This window comes from Rutidosis leptorrhynchoides, chromosome 8 (assembly GCF_046630445.1).
Source record: "Rutidosis leptorrhynchoides isolate AG116_Rl617_1_P2 chromosome 8, CSIRO_AGI_Rlap_v1, whole genome shotgun sequence".
In the NCBI taxonomy this organism is placed as follows: domain Eukaryota; kingdom Viridiplantae; phylum Streptophyta; class Magnoliopsida; order Asterales; family Asteraceae; genus Rutidosis; species Rutidosis leptorrhynchoides.
Window position 1 is genome coordinate 12,288,923 of NC_092340.1, and position 22,556 is coordinate 12,311,478.

The 22,556-nt window shown below is 33.3% G+C and overlaps 2 protein-coding genes across 2 annotated transcripts; both read left to right on the top strand.

The window, feature by feature from the left end:
* Positions 1-7,143: 7,143 nt before the first annotated feature.
* On the top strand, positions 7,144-13,351 carry LOC139863158 (pectinesterase 2-like). Its single transcript, XM_071851806.1, has 6 exons — positions 7,144-7,288; positions 8,086-8,424; positions 8,729-8,973; positions 9,602-9,657; positions 11,332-12,260; positions 12,657-13,351. Exons 1-6 carry the CDS (start codon positions 7,144-7,146, stop codon positions 13,349-13,351), a joined length of 2,409 nt encoding a protein of 802 aa, XP_071707907.1.
* A 6,701-nt stretch (positions 13,352-20,052) lies between these two features.
* Positions 20,053-22,094, top strand: LOC139862865 (NAC domain-containing protein 7-like). The gene is made up of 4 exons (XM_071851496.1): positions 20,053-20,128; positions 20,457-20,641; positions 20,908-21,182; positions 21,365-22,094. The coding sequence occupies exons 2-4, from the start codon at positions 20,482-20,484 to the stop codon at positions 21,959-21,961; spliced, it is 1,032 nt and encodes a 343-aa protein (XP_071707597.1). The 5' UTR covers positions 20,053-20,128; positions 20,457-20,481; the 3' UTR covers positions 21,962-22,094.
* The last annotated feature ends 462 nt before the right edge of the window (positions 22,095-22,556 follow it).

Consider the following 22,556-nt stretch of genomic DNA (forward strand, 5'->3'; position numbering starts at 1 on the left):
TTTATTTATTTTTATCTTATTTTTATTTTATTTTATTTTTTGTCTGCCGTTATATGCTGTCGAACCAAAAATTTTTTACAATCGATCACTTCACAAAAATGAGAAAAGTAAATTCAAGTTCCACCATCAAATATCACTCCCACTGATTTTTCTTTTATCTGATACTGTAAGTATTTTTTTTTTATATATGTCGATATCCCTGTATTGAAACTCAAACTGCAAAACTACGAATTTGAATGATATTTAAAAATGTAATAATGAAATCATGTTCTAAATCCTTCGTTTAAACTATCTGTAAAGTTTCAATGCCAAACTTTAATTATCGAATTCAAATTGGGCAGTTAAAGTTTAAAAACAAAAAGTCAAAGAGATTGTTCATAGCAAAATTCGAATTGATTTCAATGATTTCTGTTAAATTGACGATGCAGACAGATTTCATGAACGATTTGGAAACTTTTTTATGCTATAAGTCTAGTCTAAAACTTTCTACAAATTAAATTTGATTTTTAGTTCTTGAAGAGTTTTTATCGAACAGTTACAGCAGTTTTTTTTGTTTATTTAAATTTTTTTATTTATTTATTTTCTCTTTCTCTTTATAATTGAAACTGTAAACATTATGGGTTAATTGAATTCGTGAATTTTATCTATCTGGTCAGCCAATTCGTTTAAGGGAAGTGCCGACTGAGTATATTTAGAAGAAGAAGAACAGTTGATTTATGGGGTTATAAAATTTCAAATAGGATATAAAACAGAAATGAGTAATTAGAGTAGATGGTTAAGGTGTGTTACGGGTTAGCGTGAGGTCGAGGGTTTGAGCCCGGCTGGTGTCTTTTCTTTTTAAAAACCGAATTACTTTGAGGTAGTACTCCCATTTTTATTTTTATTATTATTATTATTACCACTAGTATTATTGTTATCATTATAATACTAAAACAAAGTATCATTATATTATTATTATTAGAATTATTAATATTATTATTATTATTATTACTATTATTTTCACCATTATAATTAAAATCAACAAAACTATCATTTTTCTTAATATTTAACATTATTAGTAAAGTTGTTATTTTTATTAAAGTTATCATTATCAAAAATTAATATTATTATTATCATTATTATTATTGTCTTTAATCTAGTATATTTACAACTATTAATAAGTGATCTTTACATAAAACTTAACTATATTAATACTTTTATTTATTTAAAAATATATAAAATGTATACTTTTAATTAAATAATGAAATATATATAAGTTATTAACATAAAAATTATATCACTAATAATAATATATATATATACATATTTGTTCGATTTTGATTATATGTATTAATGACTATACAAATAATATAGGTTCGTGAATCCGAGGCCAACCCTACATTGTTCTGTTGTTCAATGACGTCATATGTATTTTTACTACAAAATACAGTATAGTGAGTTTCATTTGACTTTTTACCCTTTATATTTTTGGGCTGAGAATACATGCGCAACTTTTATAACTGTTTTATGAAATAGACACAAGTAATCGAAACTACATTATATGGTTGAATGATCGAATCGAATATCACCCTTTTTAGTCTGGTAATCTAAGAATTAGGGAACAGACACCCTAATTGACGCGAATCCTAAAGATAGATCTATCGGGCCCAACAAGCCCCATCCAAAGTACCGGATGCTTTAGTACTTCAAAATTTATATCATGTCCGAATGAGGATCCCGGAATAATGGGGATATTCTTATATGCATATTGTGAATGTCGATTACCAGGTGTTCAATCCATATGAATGATATTTTGTCTCTATACACGGGACGTATATTTATGAGAACTGAATACGGAAATCTTGTGGTCTATTAAAATGATGATAATGATTATTTATGTTAAACTAATGAACTCACCAACCTTTTGGTTGACACTTTAAAACATGTTTATTCTCAGGTACGAAAGAAATCTTCCGCTGTGCATTTGCTCATTTTAGGGATATTACTTGGAGTCATTCATGACATATTTCAAAATACGTTGCATTCGAGTCGTTGAATTCATCAAGATTAATATTAAGTCAATTATAGTTAGATATATTATGAAATGGTATGCATGCCATCAACTTTCGATGTAATGAAATATTGTCTTTTCAAAAACAAATGCAATGTTTGTAAAATGTATCATATAGAGGTCAAGTACCTCGCGATAAAATCAACTATTGTGAATCGTTTATAATCGATACGGACTTTGTCCGGATGGATTAGGATGGGTCGCTACACTTAACCCTCATGGTTGTTAATGGCTTATTAGTCATAACACTAACGTTCTTAGATATGAGGTTTCTATCGCTCCAGTTGTAAACAACTCCGAGATAAAAAAACGTTGTGACAAAACGTACCCTAACTAATATCAGGATCCATGCGAATCTCCATAGCTGAGATAACGATTGCCCTACCGCAAGTAAGTTCGAAGTTTTTCCTATTTAAGAACTTTTTCCTTAAGTGTCCAGGGTGTCTATATCTATAACAAATTTTTGGGTTATCAATTTCGCAATCAAGGCCCTTCTTGTACAGTATCTGGGCTATGTGGTTATTCTTTCCCTACCTCTAACAGACCATAATGCGTATACTCAAGTGGTTCCTACCAAAATTTTCTTTGAATTACTTCATATTCCTTATGTAGTAACATTGGGACTTCTGCATGATTTACTTCAATATAATCACGCTGGTCTGGCGTCATTATATTGTACTAAATCGTACGTTCATCCCAATATCACTCCATATGGTCAACATAACGTGATCACTTCAAGTTCTACTCAATTTCATCTAACGGTGCTTTATCTATGCTATCTCAAAACCAAATCTACATAATTAATCTCACGGTTTCTCGATGTGAGTGTGTAGGTTCCGTAGATCATGCATCAATGCCTAAATGTCCCGAAATTTCTTCAAAATGTTCGGGTTCAGGTAATATCGTTAGGTTCCTTTCTATAAATTCAATCTGGGTCTCATGTCGAGTTGTACGTGTAGCAAGTAGTAATACGATATGCCTTGAGGAGACTCCTAAGTTTTTGGGTATGGCTGAGCATCAGTAGAAGACACTATGACCTTGTGAAATGAGATACTTTCCCGACTTCTCCAATGCCTAAGAGTGTTAGGGACCTAAGTCCAGAAGTGTCGTTAGATCGTCGAGTAGTGGTGAAGAATGAAAGAGATAAGTGACAGTCATGAAAGCGTACGGGATACGGGTCAACTCGCGAAAACTGAACAACCTTCTAATGTTCATACGTTGTACGTGGCTAATTAGGGTGAGCTCGGGGTGCGGTTACTCTGACAAGTCCTAACATATCTCCTCCTCCGAGGATCAACTTTAGTGGGCGTGTAATCCGAGGGGTACTCTTCCTAGATTGCGTGAAGTAATGTTTCGATCTCTGGAACGGTGGAACGGTAGTAACAGGTAGATTATATTACTAGTCCTTAGGGTTAGACGAGTGGGAAAAGGGTTCAGAAAAAAAAATCTGAACTAGGAAAGATAAATTCTCCAAGTCGGTATAGCATAAAGCATTAAGCAGAAGTAACATGCAATCAAAAGCAGATGGTAGCATGCAGTAGCGAGAATAAGCAATAGCATAAAGCAAATTCACATAGCAGTTTAAGTAAGTGGTAGCATGCAGCAGTTCATATAGCAGAAAAAGTAAACAGTAGCATGCAGCAAGCTCCGCAGAAACAAGTAAACAAGCAAGTTGTAGATTAGTCCTATTAGTGAATCCTACTCCGCTCGGTCAAGACTCACTAATGCAACCTAATTCCCTACAACCAATGCTCTGATACCAAATGTGACGCCCTGTACAAAATCAACGTGTACGGATCATCAACAACAGGATCGTTACAAGGTCAAATACTATATGCTGTTTAAAAACCAGTTTTGCATTCATGATAAAGATAACTTCAATTGTTTTACAAAAGATAACGTGCTTCTACGAATAGAGAGCATCAACATAAGTACGTGACACAAAGGTCATTACAAAACCATAGCTCGTAAATAACATAAGTTGTGAATGCAAAATAAAAGTTCCATGATTGAGACATCTCTAAATAATGCAGCGGAAGTCTAACACAGCGAGTCTGTAACAGCAAGTCTATAGCACCAAGACTATAACAGCAAGTCTAACAGCGGAAGCAACAACGTCTAAGCACCTGAGAAATACATGCTTAAAAAGTTAACACGAATGTTGGTGAGCTATAGTTTGTTTGTAATCAGCAATGTAATGTAGACCACGAGATTTCGTATTCAAAACAGTATCTCAAATCCGTATGATAAAATATATGCTTTTCCGTGGGCACTCGGTAACTAACTTAACGTAAAAATAATATATCACTCCCTACAAGTACACTTGGCGAGTGCGTAAGTCTACGAAGTATTAAACACCCATTGAATACTAGCGCGACTAGCCCGAGTGGGGATGTCAAACCCTATGGATCCATATCTAAGATTCGCGTCTACCGGTTCATAAACCAATAGTTAAACATTACCGAGCTAAGGGGAATCTTTGTGCCGTTATGTCACCCGCACATATATAAAGTTTAAGTACTCATGTCTAGTATGTAAAACATAAAAATCGCATGTATTCACAGTCCCAAAAATAGTAAAGTAAAAAGGGAGCTATAACTCACAGTGAATGTGTGGTAAAATCGTCACGAAAACGTAAGCAAGTAGTAAGTCGGTCCAAACAAGTAATTTGGTCGATCCAAAAGGTCCTCAACCTAAGTAAAAGGTTACTAAGTCAGTATATTGTTTCTAAAGGTTCAAAAGTAAATAAATTAAGTCTTAAGTATCATCATCATCATTATCATTTTAAGTTTTTAACAAGAATAAATATCGAAACAAAAGGCTGACTTCGGACAGATGTTACGACCTCTATTCAAAACAAAAATATGTGTGGTCAGTGGACAAGGCTCCGTATGTGAGTCCTCCAACCGCTATCCAATTTTCAGATCCTAACTCGATTTCGTTTGACCGTGGCGACGGTTCAAGAGCGAGTAGGTCAGAATTTTCAGCACGTCGTTACAAAGGCGTAGTGATTTTCGGAAGGCTATAAATCATAAACCGTATATCGAATTTAGGCGAATCTTAAATGAAAAGTCATCTACTCGAAACGAACTATCTGAAAATAAACTTTCCAGAAGCCCCAGGAGTTTGATCAGACCCCAAAAACAGTAAACAAGTGCTGAGGTGGGTTTCTTGGTGCTTGATGCTCATCACGGTTCTCATCCGTGATGAGTGTAAGCTTCAAGTGTATAACTCTTTGATGTTTTAGCATCACTTTGACCAAGGTACAACCATCAACACACAAATGTCAAGACTAAGAGTGAATACAACTCACTTAAGAGTTTTAGAAGGATGATGAACCAAGGTTCATGATGTTCTTAGTCTTAACACAAATACAAGTTCTATCTACAATTAAGCTACAAACTTTCATTCATTCAAACAAGCAAGACACATAAATTTGATTCAACAAAGTAATGGAACCCTAAACTAGAGATCTTGGATCCTTTAACAAATGATTATGAAGATTCAAAGCTAGAAAGCTTGCATCTTTTATGTTCTTGAAGATCTTTAAAGCAAAAGGTTAGATCTTCAAGTTCCATGAAGATCATAAACACAAGTTTTGATTTTTTAACAAAAATAAAGTGATCTTAAGCTATAAAGCTTAGATCCATCAAAGTAATGAAGATCCAAAGCTAGAAAGCTTAAATCTTTCATATTCTTGAAGGATTCAAATCAATGTTTGAATCTACAAGATATAACAAGATCAAAAAGCTAAAAAGCTTGATCCTTTGATGATGATGATGATGATGATGATGATGATGATGATGATGATGATGATGTCGAAATTAAAGAAGAAAAAGAAGAAGAAATAAAATTCAGGAACTTACAATTTTAGTGTGAGAAAGACTAGAGAGAAAATTAGAGAGCAAGTGTGTGTAAAATGAGAATGAGATCAAGTGTGAAATGAAAGAATCAAGGCTTGTATTTATAGTGTGATGGTGGTGGCGGTGGTCTCCAAAACCGTAGGCCAAGGGGGGACAAGGGGGACAACTTTTTGCTTTTTGCATTGTGGTGGTCTAAAGGTGGTGCTTGTTGTTGGGATCCCATGCAACATATGTAGTAATGGCTAACAAAAATGCTAGTATGTTGGCTCATCAAAATGGGTTTTTGTCTTTCATTTTAATGGGTCATAATTTCATTAAAATTGGGCTAACTTAAAAGTCCATTAGCTAGAGTAGGGTGGGCTAAGTCCATTAAGGTAAAAAGTCCATTAAGACTAACTAGTGTGCATTAGTAAATTACTAAGCGTAATTAAGCAACCAATAAGTCAAGTAATTGCCATCAGAAAATAACAATTAGTATTACGTATTCATAATATTCCAATTATGACAAAAGTTTAACGTGTACAAAGTACATAGCTCGTTCTAAACGTCAAGTGACACTAACGGTCATAAAAGCATTCGGGGATCAATTTAAGTGATTAAACACTTAATAGCACGTTGTAAGATATTAACGAAAGTAATTATCATGAATAATCATCCCAGAATGTAATATAGCTCAGTACGCACAAATATGCAGATTCGTGAAAGTATAGAGCACAAAAATATAAGTCGAAAAAGTCGGGTCGTTACAACGAGTGTGCAAGTAATAAAGCCCCGGGGCCGGATGGGTTTAATATGCGATTTTATAAGAAATTTTGGGCTATAATTAAGGAAGATCTTGTGGAGGCGGTTAACTTTTTCTGGTCTGCGGGTGTGATATCTGAAGGTTGCAATTCCTCATTTATTACTCTTATTCCAAAAAAAAAACCGATCCGGTGTGCCTAAATGAGTATAGACCAATTAGCTTGATAGGAAGTTTCTATAAAATAATCGCGAAGTTACTCTCTCTTAGGCTTAGGAAGGTCATCCCGAGTTTAGTATGTTTTGAGCAAAGCGCGCTCATTAGGGGAGGAATATAATGGATGGTGTGCTTATTGCTAACGAATCGGTAGAGTTTTTAAAAAATAATCGTAAGAAATGTTTGTCATTCAAAGTTGATTTTGAAAAGGGTTTTGATAGTCTTAGTTGGGAGTTTTTAGATGATATGATGAGGTTTATGGGGTTCGGGTCTAAATGGAGGGGTTGGATTGCGTCTTGCTTAAAACGGCTTCTATCTCGGTCTTGGTCAATGGATCTCCCACTAGAGAATTTAAGATTGGTAGAGGTGTTCGACAAGAGGATCCGCTCTCCCCTTTTCTTTTCATTATCGCGGCGGAAGGTCTTAATTGGCTAACCAAATCGGCGGTCTCAAAAAATCTATATTGTGGAGTATAAATTGGTAACGATAAGATCCCGATTTCACATTTACAATACGCGGACGTCACGATATTTTTTGGTGATTGGAGTTTGGATAATGTTGTAAATCTCATGAAACTATTATAGTGTTTCGGGTTATGTTCCGGGTTAAAAATAAATTATAATAAAAGCAATCTTTTTGGTGTGTGGGGGTTGACAAAATGGAAGTAGAATATATGGCTAATCTTTTTTGGTGTAAAGTGGGATCCTTTCCATTTATATATCTTGGGTTACCGATAGGTGCAAAAATGAATAAACTTGCAAGTTGGAAGTCGGTTATAGAAAAATTTGAAAAAGGCTTTCGGATTGGAAAGCACGTTCGATGTCTTTCGGTGGGCGTTTAACTCTCGTGAGCTCGGTCCTAAATAATTTACCATTGTACTGCTTTTCACTCTTCTGTGCCTCGCCGTGCGTACTAAAAAAACTCGAGTGTGTGAGAAGAAATTTTTTTGGGGAGGGGCGGGTGACGAGTCAAAAATCTCGGTGGTTAAGTGGGATGACCCCATTCATCCTTGGGCGGATGGTGGTCTTAATTTTGGTTCTCTTAATTGTAAAAACATCGCATTAATCGGCAAGTGGTGGTGGAGATTTTTAACCGAACCCACTTCCTTGTGAGTTAATGTGATAAAAAGTATCTATGGGGTTTCGGGGTCTTTCTCTTCAGGTTGGTTAATTCATCTTCTTGTTCTAATTCTACTTGGAGTAAAATTGTCAAAACAGGTTTTGAGATCGATGGCCTTGGTGTACAATTCTCGAAGTCATTCAAAAGGGTGGTCGTTGATGGTAACAACACTTGTTTTTGGAATGATGTGTGGCTTGGTGAGAAACCGCTAAAAGAAGTGTTCAAAAGATTGGTGCGGCTTGATTCAAACACAAATGCTAATGTCGCGGATCGATTGCGATGGAATGGCAGCTCATATATCACGAATCGGCATTGGACTCGAGACTTTTCTGGCCGAACAGTGGGCGAGCTAAATGATTTAGAGCAGCTGATCGAATATGCAACTTCCTTGGATCACAAAAAGGATGATAGTTGGTTGTGGAAACTTTGCGGGTCCGGTATTTTTTTCTACTAATGCATTATCTAAGTTACTTATGAATAATTGTTTTCCCCGAACCCGTTAAACTTGGCTACTTTGAGAAATAATTTCGTTCCACTCAAAGTTGGAGTTTTTGTATGGAGGACGAGAAGGAATAGATTGCCCATTTTGTTTGAATTGGACAAACGGGGCATCGATCTTCATTCCGTCCTTTGTCCTTTATGTGATAACTCTATTGAAACGGTCGAGCATGCTCTATTTTTGTGTCCTAAGGTGTGAGAAATATGGGATAAGGTGCTCAAATGGTGGGGTATAAATTCAAGTTCATATGGTCGGTGAATCAACCTTACAATGCTCGGTATTTGGTGCGAAAGTTTGGCAAGCAATGGTGTGGACTTTCTTTTATCTTATTTGGAAAAACTGGAATCAAAAAGTTTTTAACAATTCATTTTGGTCTCCTCCGGTGGCTCTAAACGATATACAAGTGAAGAGTTATGAATGGGTCGCGAAGCGATGTAAAAGAAAGAAAATCGAGTGGCTCGATTGGTTGCAAAATCCGTCTATATTTGTGTTGTAATAATTAGTTTTGTCGAGTTGTAATGTTGCGATTTTAGATGTTTTCATAGGATTCTAGTTCGGTATCTTTATGATTAACATCATGTGCGAACTATTGTAATCTTTGTGGTTTATATAATAAATTACCGTTAAAAAAAAAAAAAAAAAAAAAAAAAAAATTAATAGAAAGCTTAAAAATCACATGGTATGAGGAGGTTTTTGTTCCTAGGAATCCGGTGTTTGGACCGGAGATTATTTTTTTTGGGTTAAAGTTTGAAACCATGATTAGATAATTTTGTTCACTATTACAAGAAACCATCTTTTGTACGGAAGTCCCGAATCCATCGATCGACCACCATTCATTATTGTTACTTCATTTTTACATGAAAGGCCGCCAGATAATTTTCATACTCATATGTACTCAATCAGAATTTATGTTTATGCTTTAAATGAGGTTTATCCTATCTTTTTTGGCTTATGATTTAAGTAAGTAATTGTTTGTTTAGTATATATACAGTAATATTTAGGAAAATAAAATGTCAACAAAAATTTTTAAATTTAACAAATTTTCATTTGATTGGTTTAATATATATGAAGTTTTGCATTTTAAATATTAAGTTTTTTTTTTTTTTTGTTTGCAGAGAAAACCTCCTAACGACAACCACATTGTGTTCCTACTAACGCGTAAAACTCCTAGGTGACAAGCCCCCGAGCGATGAGACTTGTAACATTTAAAAACAATTATATATGTCATGAATGTTAATTCCTTCGTTTCAATTTAAATGTCTACTATAAAATTACAAATATACAATCAGTGGCCGGTACTTAGTGGAACCCAAAGGGGTATCCGTCCCACCTGGATTTTACGGAACAAAAAATTTTACACTAAAAAGAAAAAAAATTACATTAAAATAAGGTTTTTTTAGTGTTTACCCCTGCTGACAATGAAAAATTTATTTAATTTTTACACCGCCCCGTCTGTATCCGAGTTCAAGTTCCGCCACTGTATACAATTATCACATTATTATCTAATAAAATGTCTTTTATCCCCACTTAAATCATTCTTATTGATTACAAGTGAAAAAAATACTCTTATTCCAAATAAAGTTGGTGTTTTTGTATGGAGGGCGAGGCGGGGAAGGTTACCCGTTTTGTTAGAACTTGACAAACGGGGTATTGATCTTCCCTCCGTCCTTTGTCCTCTATTCGATGACATCGTGGAATCGGTTGAGCATGCATTGTTCTCATGTCTGAAGGTTCGAGAAGTGAGGGATAAAGTTCTAAAGTGGTGGCGTATGCCCTGACTCAGTATAATCTCGACTCCCTCCTTGGTGGGCTTTGGGTAAAAAGTTGTGGCAAGCAACGGTGTGGACTAGTGTGTACCTCATTTGGAATAATAGAAATAAAAAAGTTTTCAAGAATTCGTGTTGGTTCGCTCCGATTGCCTTAAATGACATCCAAGTGAAGAGCCACGAATGGATTGCGAGACGGTGTAAAGATAAAAATATCGATTGGCTTGATTGAGTGCATAATCCATTTGTTTTAGTTGTATAATCTATTTCATGTGTGTAAATAGATGTTTAGCATAAGATTTTAGCTCGGTATCTATGCTTTCATCTTGTGCGAACTTTGTAATTTCGTGATTTTATATTAATATTATTGTTTTGCCGTTCAAAAAAAAAAAAAAAAAAAAAAAAACCTATTTTAAGACATACAAAAAGTTTATAGACATATATATTGTATCGAATGAGGTAACAATTTTCTTTTACAAAAATGTCTCTCTTAATATGATCCTTATATCAAATTAAATATCCTCAAATTAAAATTATTACTATAACATATTTCAAATTTCAAATGTTTATTAAATTAAGACTATATCGTTCCATTTTCAGGAATGTAAACCTATTGGCTTTTGCTCCAAAACTTGTACTACAAAGTGTTCATCTAAATATCCTGAACATTGAACTTAAATATATTGCATCCTTTTTTTACTAAAGAAATATTATCCTCTTCAAAAAATTAGTTGAGGACAATTCAACGACCATGCATTGGAAGTTACATGTTATTATTACAATGAAAAACATATTAATTTAATTTAATGACTTGTTAATACCATGCAGTAATTAATACAAACCCACGATTCTCTCTCAATGAAAAAATGGCAGCTCGATCCGTATAACAAGGATCTCATCATTAACTTAACACAATTCTAGGGTTTCTCAATGTCAACTTTCACTTAACTTAGATCATACTTCTCATTATATTTTATGATCCTCTATATATTCACACTACATATATAAACTACATCACATGCTATATTTCGAATTCCGCCATATAATCACATTTCTAATTTCAAACACAAAACTCAAAGAACAACAACACAACACCCTAGGTGTCAAATAGCTAAAATGAATCTAATTTTGATACTTGTATTATATGTTCTTGTTGTATTTTCTTCGGTATCTACATCTTTTCAAGAAGAGGAAGAGACGGGTAGTGACATCAATTATTGGTGTGAGACAACTCCTCATCCACAACAGTGTAAATACTTTCTAAGTCGTGGGACCCATCATACCCCACGACACAGAAAAGACTTTAGGATGCTATTGTTGCAGGTCGCTTTAGAAAAGGCTCTAGATGCTCAAACTTGCAATACCGGCCTCCGAAGTAAGTGCAAGAGCAAACGACAGAAGGCAGTGTGGGTCGATTGCAACAACCTTGTCAAAAATACCATTCTTCAACTCAATGAAACCTTGAACGGACTCAAACACAACCGATGCTCCGACTTTGATGCTCAAACTTGGCTAAGTGCGGCTCTCACCAATCTTGAAACTTGCTTTTCGGGCTCTCAAGACTTCAATTTGACAAACTTTGTATCTCCCCTCAAATCACATAACCTCACAGAGATGATAAGCAATAGTTTGGCCATAAATCAGTATTTTGTCAAGCAAAAGTTAATGAATCAAGATCTTGATGATGATTTTCCTTCTTGGGTTACACCCAATGACCGAAAATTGTTGCAATCGAATTCAATTCACATGAAAGCTAATATAGTCGTTTCTCAAGCCCGTGGGAGTAGGTTTCGAACCATTCAGTCGGCTCTTAATTTTGCAGCGGGACTTAAACGTGGTAACAAGAGATACATTGTCTACATTCGAAAAGGAGTTTATAGAGAGAATCTTGAAATCGGAAACAACTTAAACAACATCATGTTGCTTGGTGATGGAGCAAGATACACAATTATTACGGGCTCACGAAGCGTTGCTAGAGGCTTCACAACTTATAGCACCGCAACCATTGGTAAGATCAATTGTCCTTCTTGATTAATCTCGATCATTTACTTGATCACTAATATATCTTGAAGGTTAATATGCATGCATGAAAATATATCAAATAATACTAATACTCTAACAAATATATCAATTTTGAAGTCATGAAAATGAGTCATTGTTACATTTATACGTAATACTATGATAAAAGTTAAGTAAAGTAGACGATTAACGTTTGGATGATAACAAAATATGCATGCATGACAAGTATCAATTAACTTTCATGTTATAATATCTTCACCATTCAATTTACTTATCTTTAATACCGTGTTTAAAAAGCTAATAATAGGTTGACTTTCCACTAAAATATATGTTGTTTTATTCATTTCAATCAATTTTCTAACTAAAATTATTGCAATTAATTCAGGAGTCGACGGTATAGGGTTCATTGCACGTGGTATAACAATCCGAAACACCGCGGGTCCAGAAAATAAACAAGCAGTGGCGCTTCGAACGTCATCTGATTTGTCAGTTTATTACGGGTGTAGTATCGAAGGTTATCAAGATACCCTATTTGTCCTTGCTCAAAGACAATTCTATAAAACATGCTACATTTACGGCACAATAGATTTCATATTTGGTAATGCGGCCGTTGTTTTTCAAACTTGTATGATCTTGGCACGAAGACCACTAAAAGGACAATCAAATACTATAACTGCCCAAGGTCGTGGTGATCCTTTTCAAAACACGGGAATTTCATTTCATAATTCCCGTGTTATGCCAGCACCCGACCTAAGGCCAGTTATGCATACTGTTCGAACATATCTAGGCCGTCCATGGCAAGAATATTCAAGGACGGTTTATATGAAAACTTTTATGGATAGTCATATTGATCGACAAGGATGGGCCTCATGGGATAATAGTAATTTTGCACAAAAAACATTGGTTTATGGTGAATATGCGTGTTTTGGTCCCGGATCATCGACAAGAAACCGTGTGAAATGGCCTGGGTACCAAGTTATTAGAAGTGCGAGCGTTGCTTCTCAGTACACAGTGGAGAGACTTATTGCCGGAAGATCATGGTTGCCGGCCACCGGCATACCGTTTATTCCAGGATTATGAGATTAATTGCATTGCAATGTGTTGTTATTTATTAATTATTTGTGTACATTTTTTGATTCGATATTGAAATTGATACAACTTGTATTTATTTGATAAACTTGCAGAATTTTGTTGGTTGTGGTAACCAAATCATAAAACTGGATCGTATGAAACCAACTAAATTGAGCGGATTTGATTATTTGAAAGCCTTTGTTGGGCTTAAATATATGGGCCTTAGTAATGGTGGGCCAACCTACCCTTGAAACTTATTCTTCCCCTTCGTCTAAAACAGAATAGGGCCGATTAATAAATACTGTAGTTTTTTCTTCTTCTTAGAATACCAAAATTGAAGTTTATATTTATATTCTTCTTTATAAATAACTTTTGGAATGATAATTATTAAAGATACGATTAACACGCCAGAAACTATTGTATAGAACGATTAATTAGTGTTATTGATCAAAAGCCCATTTTTCAAACATAGTAAGATAACTAGTGAAATGACCCGTGGAATCACGGGTTTGGTTAAACGAAACAGTTTAATGATATGTTTTAGGAATTAAGTGAATGTAAATGCTAAAATCGTTTAGTTTAATGACCCGTAAATTCACGGATTCTGACTAAGAAACTTGTCGTTGTTTTTACAAACATATAGAGACATGTATTTTCGCATACATATGTAACGTAATTAATCCCATAAAGAGAATCCATATTTGAATATTAATATTATAATAATAATTATTATGATTATAATAATAATAATTAATAATAATAAAGTTTGCTTACAAATTGAGTATTTATATTTTTAATAATAATTATAACTAATAACAAATGTCTTTTGAAGGTTTTTTTTTATAAAAAAAATTGTAAAGATTAAATTATATCTTAATCATAATAATTAAATTATAATTAATTGTAAAGATTAAATTTTAATTGTAAATTAAATTGATTTATGATGTCATGGGGTTAGATTTTTTTCTATTTTCATTTTGATTTTTTCTAATGAAGAAAAAATGACTATTTATGATGTCATCATTATAGCATTTTAATATTAACTATAGATTCGTCTTCAAAAAAAATAAAAGCTGTCAAAATGTCTTCGCAAGTCGAAAGGTAGACCTTGCGACTTGCGATTTGGTTGTAACAAATTTTGTAAACTTTGAAACGTTATATCTTGAGCTCAGCAACTTAACCTTGCGACTTAGTTCAATTATATCAGTTAACAATTTATCAAATAAATATAATTAATAATAATAATATAAATAATTCATATAGTAATATAATAAGTTTAAATATCAAATAATAAAAAAGTAGGGTCATGCGATGGAGAGAAAATATGTCATGATTAGTAGTAGTGTATGATGGGTATGTGATAGGGAGTAAATGGAGAGTAAAATATAGCGTGGTTGTCTGTCATGAAAAGGAGGGACGTCATGGTTGGGAGTGGTCTAGATAGAATTTTATGTTATGTGCAAGTAATAAATTCAATTGTATTTGACTAATGTAGTATATGTAAAATGACAAAATTATGTCGAACCCATCAGAAATCGATAGCCAATCTCAAGTGATGAAATCAGCCAATCGTGGGTTGCATAACCGGATCTGGTCGTGTTACAATGGTGGATTCCGGTGTCCCGTCAGCCATCGTAGCAATCTGTATTACTTTTTGTGCTTTTTCATTTTTCTAGCTTACCACTTGTTTTGGTTTAGATTTGCGTTTGAACTAATTTTGATTTCTGGAAAGAAAATATTTTGATTTTGGGAAGAACATGGCATTGATTTTGGAGAAGAATTAATACAGATGATTTTGATTTAGAAGAAGAACAAACAAAGAAGATAACCAAATGAAAAGACAAATTTAGCCGCGTGTGCATTGCACGTGATTGAAAATTACAGAAATATTTCATGATAGTTAGGATGGGTGACCAACTGCATAACATTTGCAAAGGAGAGAAATCAAACACTTCGAAACAAAGTTTAAGCCAGATCATGCAATTTGGAGTAAACCACATGACCAACGATGTAATTTGTCTTGATAAATAGTATTTCAAATCATACTACATCCGTCTCAATTTAATAATATCAAGTTGACTTTTTGTCATAACTTTAAAGGTGAATAATATTTTGTGTTAATTAATATTTGATGAATGTTATATTGAAAATAAAACCATATATAAAACATATCGTTCATATAAATTTCATAATGTATTATGTAATAAAAAAAATTAAAGTAAAAATTAAGAGAAAAAATTAATGCAAAACTATTTAATTTAGACGGAAGAAGTAACAAATTGTGTTTTTTACTAATGAATTACTGTGATGTGATTTTTTTTTTATAACGTATAAAATCACCAAAGACTAAAATTTCATGGAGCTTAGCTAGGAAAAAATTTAGGTGGTGCGAAGGGGCAACTTAGGGCGTCACACAGGTGGGTCCAACAAATATTGAAGATGCCGCAATATTATTGGTTGAGTTACGATTCAGCCACCCACAGACGGCCACGTTAATCATACGATTTTGGGCCCCACTTTATTGTCATCAATTTCTACCGGGCACACAACAAAAGACGCAAATCCTAATATTAACTCGGTCCTCTATCTTTTACGGAGTATCTTTTATCTTTTATAATCTTTTATTATAAAATAAAAATAAAATAAAATGGCAAAGAGGATAACTTCTTACATTTTGTACACTTCTTTTCTTAAAAAGTCTCGTACATATACATATCTTTTATCAATTAAAAGGGTGAGTCTTCTCAATCTGGAGGGTATTTTCACTCTCCGATCATTTTCTTGACCGCCGTAATATATGCTGCTATATGTTTTAAAAGTTTAATCATGTTTACTACTCAATATTTAGTATAATATTTGAGGCATTTATGGATTAATGATCGTGTATTCGTGTTACTTCAAACTGAACTATAGCCATCCTTTTACAGTTCCAATGTTATAAGGATATTAAGGAAACTGCTAGTGATTTTAGGTTATTCAACAATTATTGATAATTGTAATTTACTAAATTGCATAGGTAATCAACTTATATTCAAAGTCGGACTTAGGAGAATGTGGAGTACACGTTCGTAAGTGTTAACCTTATATTGTCGTGGAAATTGTGAGGGTCAAAGAGGGCAGCACCCCGTTTGTGGATGTCAAGGAAGCACCGTTCCAATCAACGGCATATTTACTATACGCATATACTGAAAAGTTACGTCCAAAAGAATTTTCTCCCAAATTGGTGTGACTTTTCGTCAACATATTTTTCCGCCAAAATGAAGAATTCCACCCTTTCATTTTCAACTGATTAAACTGTTTTTTCTCCAGAAAAATATAATAATATAATAAAAAATATAATGATAATGATAATAATAATAATAATAATAATAATAATAATAATAATAATAATAATAATAATAATAATAATAATAATTATTATTATTATTATTATTATTATTATAATGATAATGATAATAATAATAATAATAATAATAATAATAATAATAATAATAATAATAATAATAATAATAATAATAATAATAATAATAATAATAATAATAATAATAATAATAATAATAATAATAATAATATTATTATTATTATTATATATTAATATTAATAACATGAAAATAGAAAATATGGAGTATTTTAAGAATGATGGGCGCACGGGGTAGAGAATTAGAGTGGTAGCATGATTACCGTCGGTAGTGGAGACGAGGTGTATTTGTGACGATCAGTTCAACGGGGTCCGTTTAATCATGTTCCCGTACTACCTTTAAATATACATATATTGTCGTTAATGAAATTCAAGTTGATGTTCGAAGAATAAAAAATATATATATTTAAAATCTTTAATAGTACAATACAATTAATTAATATACTAAATGAAATTTACCACTCACAATGACAATATGAAAATGACCTCAACTTTACCGCCAGTGTTGTAAATCTCCCGAGATCTCCCCCGAGATCTCTTTTCTTGAAGGCAACCGAGACGAGATGTTCATCTCCCGAGATTTCTCGGTCAACGGGGTCAAACTTAGATAAAGTCACGATTTCTCGGATTTTCTTGCTAATTTGTAAGATTTTATTGTAAAATTCGTAATTTTTAAGATTTTCTCACTAATTTCCCGGATATTTTTGTAAAATCTCTTAAAAACGTATATAAATAAACATATATTTATCTTTTAATGTACATTTTTATTTTTATTAAAAAAACTATAAAGTCAACGTAAGTCAACGTCCGAGATCTCCCCGATATTATTCCGAGATGCCAAGATCTCCCTAAAAAAGTCCAAACGAGATCTCCCCGAGATCCGAATTCTCCAACCTTGTTTACCGCGCGTGGTGATTTCTGGCGGCAGATGTTCTGATTGACGTTGGATATTGCGGTCTCTAGTGTCATTCGATGACACGTTGCATTGTATTCTTCGTCAATGGTTTAATCCTACTGGAATGATGGCTCTAGTTGTTGTTGCCTCTATTGTTGTTTAGCCTGCCTTTTAGATTTAGATTTACTATGTTGTTGGTTTAGATTTACTTTGGTTAGCGAGTTTGTTTGTTTTTTCTTGACTAAAGTTAGATTTTGTTCCGTATTGTATTGGTTTGTAGCTTTTCGATCTTCTGATTCGTTTATTTGTATATTTTCTTTCCGAAAAAAGTTTATAAATTTTTGTTTAAAAAGCGTTACTAAAAGTTAAAAAATAAATTGACAAAGTTTAGTGAAGCCATTTCGCCGCTAAGAATAACTTTGACTACAAAAGTCACAAAATATCTATTTTATCAGTCTGTGAGAAATAAAAATAAAAAATAATTACAAGAAAGTCATTTTTTTTCTAGCGACTATAGTGGCAAAGTATTATTAATATTAAGTCAATTTTCTAGTAATATATGTGATCAAGCTAAAATTCATTTGTTAAGGAAATTTCGGGTTAAATGCAATGACGTTGGGTTGCTATGGTATTTAAGTGACCTTACAGTAGTGTTTCATGAGGTCTTAGATTGGAGGAGATGACCGATCGTAAAGTCCGATTGTATAACATCCTTGATGATCATAAAATCCATATATCAACACCTTATTCTCATTCATAGTATAATCCGTAAAAGCTTGCCTTCTTAGAGAGTACCTAAGAATTTGTAACTTGAGTTATAATTTCTCCAAATACAACGTCGTAAAATAATGAACCTTGGTATCTATATATAGGAGTCTGACTAATGCACACATACGAATATACGACCTTGTTCCGCTGATACGATGTGCAACCTGAGTCTTAAATGATGCGTTGTAGTCTTGACGTGCATTGCTTTTTAAATTCCTTATGGACCCGTTTGACCAACCCGCACAAATCAAGGAGGTAGAAGAACCAAAACGCTTTTGAATTGCATCTTCATATGATCAAGATGCATGTAACCAGAAATGTCCATCTTGGATATTATCATTAAAATTGGAATAAGCGGTGGCGAAAACAATATTTATTTTAATGGGGTCGAAATTTCTTTTAAAGATGTTTGCATTCTGCAACTTTATTTCTCCATGAATATACAATCTTTTGGTCATGGACTTTTAGGTTGGGAGCCATATACGAAGACTTTTGGACAAAATACAAACTTTTTCTTTTCAAAGTAAAGAATCCAATAATGAAAAATATAAATGCTTTTGAACCATGGACTTTTGAACCATGGACTTTTGGATTGAAAGCAAAATCTAAAACTTTAGGCTTAAAAATTTCATATACACCGGGGCAGGCGGCCCCCTTTCCTACTCAAATTCCGCCACTGGGAATAAGTTTTGTTCTCATTTACTCTCCCGTTTCAACATAAGTGTTCACTGCTAACTTTTTTTAAAATCTTTTTTTCCTCAACTTTAACAATAAATATTTTTATTTGTATTATTTATCATAATATTTGTGTAATAAATAGAAATCAATACAATCAATAGTCTAGAATACCCACTATAAGGCAAAATATTTGAATTTGTTATTAACAAGTTAATAGCTTAGTGGTACTCGTACCTAATAATAAAGGGTTTCATAGTTGAAATTCGTTGCCAAAATAGGCGTCGGTTCAATTCAATTGCACATCGAGTATAACAACTCTTTTGACACTGGGGATTTCAAACTCTTGACATGACACTCATAATTCATAAAGTAATCGGTGAAGGTATTTTACAAAAATTCGAGTCATACGGGTTGAACATATATATGATGAGTTGCCAAAGACAATATATAGCAATATAACTTTAAAAGTGTCTTCATTGATCTACACTTTTGCTAAACAATATGAGATTGTTACAAGGTATTTTAAGGTAAGTCTCGATCAGTTGCTGGTGGGTCGGTCACAGATATATTATATATATATATATTTAGGGCAAAAAGAATGAAAAATCTTGGCCACCAATTTAGCCCCCACATCCATCTGACAATGAAAGACAAAGATAGGCTACAACAAACAAACATACTTACATATATACATGTTTATGTCATCATCTCTCATCATTAGGTTTTGGTTACTTTTTTCTTTCTTCTTCTTCAAATTCAAACCTCCTCTTATATAATCTTCATTCATTCTCTTAAGCTTTCCACTTTTAGCAACTTCCTATCCAATCAAATTCTTCTTTCTCCTTGGGGTATGAACCATTTCAGAAAACAATAATTGGTTCAGACCCCGAGCACAAACGAAATCTTTCTTGGTTTTCGATCGTATACAGTTTCTGTATTTTCGTAGACATTTGATATTAACCCTAATTCAAAGAAATAATTAAGAGCAGATTTTACTTTAGCGCTATACTTCATTTTGATCTCGTTGGTAAATCGATCCTCCCACGTTTTGTATGATTTCTATTAAGTAACTATTTTGATTTCATATATACTTTATACTTACAGTCTTATTTACAGGTCCATCATATATAGTTAATCTTGATTGATATTTATGAGTATTCAATTCCTTTAAGTAGAAACATTATATAATCAGTTAACAATAAAATGGTTTCAAGTTGCATTCTATCTTCAATTAATCAATGCTACAATTTAGCTCACTTTTATTATCAGATTTCTGCGTAAATATCAATGTGTAGTAATTAAGTGTGAATGTTCTAAAGTGATATTAAGATTAAGATTGATGATTATGGATTCAGGTTCTAACAATAATAGGGGGAGAACATGAACACTTTTTCACATGTTCCCCCTGGCTTTCGATTCCATCCTACCGACGAAGAACTTGTGGATTACTACCTTCGAAAAAAGATTAACTCCAGACCAATTGAACTAGACGTCATCAGAGATGTCGATCTTTACAAAATTGAGCCATGGGATCTTCAAGGTATATATACTAGCTATCTAAAACTGTCACAAATAATTAGTTAATTTATACTAGAATTTTGCTAACGACGGCCTAGGTCTAGGTCTGTCGTTAGTGTGCATAAAATATAGTTGTACAGAGCGGTTACTTATGGATCTGAAAGCAGCATTTATTAAAAAGTACAACTTTCTTATGCACACTAACAACGGCCCTGTCATTAGCAAATTCCTTTATGCTATTAAGATTACTTGCATGAAATATGCTAACTTAATTGTAAACTTAAATAGAGCTATGCAGGCTAGGTACGGAAGAACAGAACGATTGGTATTTCTTTAGTCATAAAGATAAGAAGTACCCGACGGGGTCTCGCACAAATAGAGCTACTGCAGCTGGATTTTGGAAAGCAACTGGAAGGGATAAAGCGATTTACTCAAAACATGATTTGGTTGGGATGAGAAAAACATTGGTTTACTACAAAGGCCGTGCGCCTAATGGTCTTAAATCTGATTGGATCATGCATGAATATCGCCTTGAAACAGACGAAAATGCAACCACAACACAGGTATGATCATATCTTCGCATAAAATGCTTTTTTATGGCAAAAAGAACAAACGGCAACCCAGACTGGCCCACACTCTACTGCCAATTCCATAATGTATATGACAGAAATTGTATTATTTGGTGGATGTTTTCAAAAATAATGCAATATGTTTTTTTTTTTTTTTTTAAAAAAAAAAAAAACAGGAAGAAGGGTGGGTGGTGTGTAGGGTTTTTAAGAAAAGACTGCCAGTTATGAGGAGAGCAAGTGAGCAAGAGCTAATGTGGTGCGACGATCAACAAATCTCGTTCATGCCTGAAATTGATCACTCGCCAACGCTAAATAACATTCGATCGAACTTAGCTAACAATGTTTTTAACCAATACCCTTATGGTTCTTGCAAGCAAGAACTAGATCATATTCAAAATTACCAGAGTACCCCTGATCACCACCTCCAACTCCCTCTTCTAGAGAGCCCAAAACTTCTCCCAACCTGCAATTCTTCCATGCCGATTTACGGTATTGACATAAACCATGGCGGCAGCAATAGTTTTCAGCCTTCCATGCACACTCAAGACCATAACAACAACATTCAGTTACATCAAGGCCAAAACTTTAATGATCATCAAGTGACAAATTGGCGCGTTCTTGACAAGTTTGTTGCATCGCAATTTCATAACCAGGACGATGTTTTAGCTAAAGGAAATCAAGATCAATTGTATCATAATGAAGAAAACCAAATAACAGTTCCAGAAGATGCATCAAATTCCATTTCTGGTTGCCAAATAGATCTATGGAAATGACCTGAAAATGTGTTATTTTCATAAAATTATTAACTTTTATTAATTGTTGTACATAATAAAGACCAATCTACAGTATGTGTTACATGTGTAACCTTTATTAACCCTTTTACCTAGCTTACATAGAGTAATAATTAAGCCCCTTTGATTAATTAGCACTCTCGATTAGTTTATTTGATGGATATTGTTGTAACTAATTATAATTAAAACCATCAAAGATAGGTATGGGGTGCTGCTGTATTTTATGATTACTTGGGATTAAACTATCAAAGCATTATCTATGTACTAAATGTATTATATATGTGTAATGGTCATGTTCATTATATATGTAGAAGCATATGCTGTTATTTTTATTAACCTTTATTTAATCTTTTTTTCAGTAGAGTTATAAAATCTCAAAGGATATTTATACTATACATACATACACTATTTTGAGTTAATTAGCTACACTGTGACCATATATGATATTAATTAGAACTGAGATATATCTTTAAGCCAAAACTTATTTTTCCTATGTGTAATGCGATTAAATGCCGCGTAAAGTATTTATCTTATGCAGAAAAGATGATATTAGTTATCCAACTTACATAGTTCATAT